Source organism: Rhincodon typus, chromosome 10 (assembly GCF_021869965.1).
Source record: "Rhincodon typus isolate 14 chromosome 10, sRhiTyp1.1, whole genome shotgun sequence".
Taxonomy (NCBI): domain Eukaryota; kingdom Metazoa; phylum Chordata; class Chondrichthyes; order Orectolobiformes; family Rhincodontidae; genus Rhincodon; species Rhincodon typus.
Window position 1 is genome coordinate 3,462,600 of NC_063341.1, and position 5,182 is coordinate 3,467,781.

The window sequence follows — 5,182 nt, forward strand, 5'->3', positions numbered from 1 at the left end:
ATCTGGATGCTTCCATCTTGCTTCTTGGATCTGTTTTTAAATTGTATTTCTGCTTTCTTTATTTTAAGTTCTGGTTTTTATATCTTAGATTTTTTTTTGTTTTTGTATCTATGGTTGTGTTTTTTTAATTTGGAATTTTGTACCTAAGATGGTGCCAGAGAATGGGTGACTTTGTACACTTTTCACTGTACTCCTGTACTTGAACACACGTGACAATAAAACCTAATTCTTTCCCGCTTTCTCATTACATAGATCAGTCAGATATTTCGTTTGAAAGGATTTCTAAATTAGCATCAATGGCAATTATTGGAAAATGCTCCCACTTTCTCTAAAAATTATACCTTAGATCCTGACATTTTAAAAATCATGCTACAGTCCACAAACTCCCCTCTGTCACAACGTTTTGGTTGCACTTTTATCTTTACATTTGCCATTTACAATTGCTGCATCAAAATGTCACATACAAATTTTTTCATGTCAACAGTCACGGTGTAGTTGCAGGCTCTGGCCGTTAGGTGGCACAGTGGAGAGACTGCTTGAAGTGACTGTCCCACTTTGATGCCTTCTTGTGTGCAGAAAATAAAATGACTTTGAGCAATGCCCTCATGAGCAATTAACTTTCTTTCAAAGCTTTTTGAAATTTATGGTGCGAATACAGCATTTTTTTGTACATCTTCCTTTACTATGACTTATGGAATAACTTACTACATAGAGTGGATTCTGGAATTCTACTTGTAATCAGATGCTTGGGCCAATTACAACGAAGCTGCAGGAGTACAAAAGGATTGCGCTGGTGATGGAGTCTTGCTGCTAGTACAGTTGGCTCTCCCTTCTCTTTGCTGCAAGGTAGGGAAGGGGAGTAGTGAGTGTGTACCTACTTACACAGATCCACACAACCTTGCTGTTTGTACACCTCAAGTCTGGTGCTTCAAATACTTCCTCAGGATTAGCGGTATGTCCAGTTCGTCAATGGAATGTAGCCCACTTAGGAGTTTGAGCGATTTGCGGATGGCCATTCTGGTGAGTGACATCAACGATCTTGGCTGAGCTGGGAAAAATCAAATGTACGGTACTAAGTGAGTAGACTATGCCCTGAGGAGGCTATTTGGCCATTGACTGACCAGCATAAGAGTGTAGTTTCATTAGGAAGTAGATGAGATTCTCCTAATGTTCCTTTTCCAGTCTCCTGATGGTTCTATCCCTTACTGAGGTACAGATGTCAGCAGACCTTATAGAAGCCTTGCTTCACTAGATGTCTCTGCATGAAATCTAATGCAATCTAAAGTCAGGCATGGAAGTGGGAGTCACTGCCATGTGGGAGCAGATTGGTCCTCTCAGTTGGTTTTTGTGGTTCACAGCTCATTTCATATACATGGTGTGTGAGGACAACAGTGACCTTATGGGGCGTGTTGATAAGAAATTCTTGCCTCGCTAACCCCTGCGGTTACCTCTTGGGGTTGAAGGTCCTGGCAACATAGTTAAAGGGCACTCAGCCAAGCTATCATTCAATGCAAACCAGAAGCATCAGTGAAGCCTATGATGTTTCCCAATCCTGCTCCAACTCCCAGAGATGTCACAGATCCAACAGGAAGTGGCCCTATACTAGATTAGTGACTGTACTGTAGCTAGTCAGAGTGTAGAATTTGTTTGCTCCAGTCTCTTTTCTCATAGATGTGAACCAAGGGCCAGGTTGGATCTGTTCAGCTCGTCAGTCCCTGCCTCAGAAAACAACGGATATCCTTTAGGTCAGGGGTTTCACTGCGGCTTGCTAAGACCTGAATACCATGAGACTCCTGAAGCAGAGAGCACACCTGTTGCTCTGTGGTCTTCTCCTTAGAGAGGACACCAACACCCTGAGGGTGGGTTGGCACATTATGCCATGGGTTTGTCTTTAGTCAGCCGATCGAGTGCAACTGCAGTTCCTCCCACCTACAACAACAACACCCCGACCACGAGCTACATTCTGAGCTGGGGACAAGTGAAGGTGGTGCTCATCACTTTCGGAAGACCATTCACCAACACCCTGCCCCATTATCCTTGACCAGTCCCACGTTAGGATCAACATCCTCTCAGTCATCTTCGAGAGGCCCTCACATTATTGGACGCCAGTACATTAGTCATCCGTCTGCTTGCACTCTTCCCTGAATCATCATTCTCCTCATGCTAGACCCTTAGTTCTCTCAACATTGGGGCCACTTTCTCCTTCAGCAATGAACTGATCCATGAGACCATTTACTGCCTGCCCATGACTGTGGAGCTGCACCATACAATATAGCACTGCCTCTGACACTATCTCTGCACTCCCAAGTTCCCTCAACACCCTAATATTGATACGATTCATCCAGCCCTTTAGGCACGGGAGTCAACACCATCCCTGCCTGTGAAACCCCTTCAATACTATAGTTGCACCACTCACATTCATAGGTGACCCTTCCACTCTTCTGTAGTGACCCTTCCACCCTTAGACACTCAGCCTCCTTGCACCGAATAGAGTTCACTCCTCCTCCCCCAGTCATCCTCTGTGACCTGTGCAACTCAGGTTACTGACATTCAATCATGGCAGAACATGGACGAGGGCTCCCCATTGAGGAAAAAGCAGCAACTACTCACCCCAATTTCCAGGAAGATGACGGCCTCGCATGCCTCTGTTATGTAGTAGTGAGCCTGGTAGCACGTGTGGCACACAGTTGCAGAATGTAATTGGCAGGGGGGAATAAATTCTGGTGACTGACCTTTTAGCGGGAATGAACGAGATGCAAGAGTGTGCCTGCCCACTTTAAAGTTCCAAGAACTTTTGCGGCACATCTTCGTTTTCCCGTCAGGATTCTGAATTTTGCCATCGTATGCAGTTAAGCTCCCCTATGCACTTTGCTTTTGCAAGCCCTTCGGGGGAAACTCACCCCTTCAGTTTTACCCAACTTCAGAACAGAACCCACCTCCACCCCCGCCCCCCCCCAACTCCCCAAACCCCTCCACCTCTGAGGTAATGCTTGGCTCTGAGTCTCTCACCTGTGGCTCCAGCTAGGAGCTCAGCAGCTTTGTTCTGCTGTGTATTTTTCACAGGGCTGTGGCCTGGCAGGTAAAGGTTTGCTCCAAAGTCTATAAGCAGCTGGATGTACTGAGGCCCACAGCCGTACCTGAGGCACATTTCCATTACCGTCTTTGGTTGTTTGATCTTTGCTAGGAGTCTTTGCTCCGTGCAGTTGAAATCGGGGTCAGCCCCGTATAGGAGGAGCAGCCGGAAGCAGTCGTAGTGCCTGTAGACTGAAGCCAGGTAGAGTGGGCCGCTGCAGGCACATGCATTCGATGCCCACTCTGGCACCTTGGAGCGCACGTTGACTTCAGCCCCATGCTCCAGCAGCGCTTGCAAAATGTCCACATCTCCCTCTCTGGCAGCAGTTAGGACAGGCGAGCAGTTGTTGTAGACGCTCCCATTTGGGTTGGCCCCTGCCCTGAGAAGAGCCTGGACGCACTGCAAGTGCCTACCGCTCACAGCTGTGAACAGAGGGGTCTGGGCTTTCACGTCTAAACTGTCCACCTCGGCGCCATACCTCAGGAGGACCTCCAGGCAGCTCAGGTGGCCTTTGGAGGCTGCCAAACGCAAGGGAGTGCCCGGCACCCCCCAGCCACTCCGATTGTTGATGAACTGGACGTACCTCTCCTGGGACAACAGCTCAGACAAAAGCGCGGCATCATCTTTGGAGATGGCTTGATTGATCTGATTGACTTCCACATTGTCATCTTGATTTCGGGGCTGAAGCATCGAGAAGATCTTACTGACGTCCACCAGGCTCATCTTCATTGGGCTCATGATCTGGTCCACTTTCAGCATTTTGTCGGATTCTCTATCAGGCCAGTATCACACTGAGGCATTCATGATGCTGCTGGTTACCCCTGAAGGCAACTTTGACATTGCCCGTGATGCAACACAGCAATGATTATGAGGTCAGGTAGGCAGAGAGTTGCATTGTCCAACTTCATTGGTCAGCTCATACGTAGCAAGGAAAATAATTCTTAAAACATGCATTTGCAACCAAATTAGAATGGCACCCAAGTCCCTTATGCATTCCCTGTCTGAATTTGGTCCTCATGCATGCGTCTCCTCCTTGACTGCTCTTGGGCAGCCTGCCAACACCATTCAAGGAACAGTGCATTTGTCTGTGGTTGCAAGAGGCAGAATTTTGAAAGAAGGAAAACATTAGTGGAGGAGGTCAAGCAACAACAGCAATCAGTTTGCTATCAGCATTTTGACGGTGCAAGTGGCAACAAAATACTCGTAGAAGTTATCAACAAACCGTTAAATGCATCCTTCCACTGAGTTACAAATATCTGCCCATGTCCGTCAACCATTCTTCATCATTAACCAGATTTCCCAGCTCCTGGTTACAGACTGGAGTCCATGGTGAGTCACAGCCCCAGGCTTGAGGATGTTGTATTTTGGGATATGTTCTGCATTCATGATTTCACTGGAGAAGAAAGTGGCGACATCATAGATGGAACAGGTTTGTCTCAGGGTGGTGAACACTGCATTTCACAAAAATAAGCTTGTGTTTTTGAGATGTCCTTTTAAATCAAAGCAATACTAAAGAGAGTTCTGTAAAGAGGGATAGTTGGATTACTCGGTTATGACACCACTTCTAAGAGGTTAAACTCTGGCTGACATTGCTATGGGAATGAAAGCTGTATTTTTTTAAAAATAAAAAACAGAAACTAAGTGGGAGGTTTGGGTTACAGTTTACAGTCAGTACCAGAACATATTGAATTCTTGTGAGGAGAAGAAGCAAATCTGTCTCAAAAGAGGTCAGGATTCCTGTTTGGCATTGAAGGAGACAATGTACAAGCTGGCTGGAGAAAAGTCTGAAAGTTGGAAAGCTCAGTGTAGCTCGATGAACTGAGGGCTGGGTGTTGTCACTAGAAGTGGCCAATCTTTGAAACAGAATGTTATCGGTTGGTCGGTTGAAGAGGATCTCTGGAAAGCCATATTTATCAGGACTGCTATGACCTGAGGCACACCCGGGTCATAAAAATGTATCTTGCCAAAGATAATTATGTTTGCAAAGGCTTTTGTCAGACTTCTAACCGCTAACCATCACCACCGCTCCACCTTTCCCCACCAGATGAATGAAGAAACAGCATATTATGAATCTGCACAGCTACATCATACCTCACATACTGTGGGGGA

At 46.4% G+C, this 5,182-nt stretch overlaps 1 protein-coding gene across 1 annotated transcript; it reads right to left on the bottom strand.

Moving 5' to 3' along the window:
• Positions 1-914: 914 nt before the first annotated feature.
• Positions 915-3,832, bottom strand: LOC125484270 (ankyrin repeat and SOCS box protein 12-like). Its single transcript, XM_048602305.1, has 2 exons — positions 3,010-3,832; positions 915-1,048 (listed from the first exon to the last, which is right to left on the bottom strand). Exons 1-2 carry the CDS (start codon positions 3,830-3,832, stop codon positions 915-917), a joined length of 957 nt encoding a protein of 318 aa, XP_048458262.1.
• Positions 3,833-5,182: the final 1,350 nt, after the last annotated feature.

Excerpts from the sequence above, each read along its gene's own strand:
- LOC125484270 (XM_048602305.1), bottom strand. The coding sequence starts at position 3,832 with ATGCTGAAAGTGGACCAGATCATGAGCCCAATGAAGATGAGCCTGGTG. Across the intron at positions 1,049-3,009 it reads GCTCCTAGCTGGAGCCACAG|CTCAGCCAAGATCGTTGATG; the intron begins GTGAGAGACTCA and ends GATTTTTCCCAG.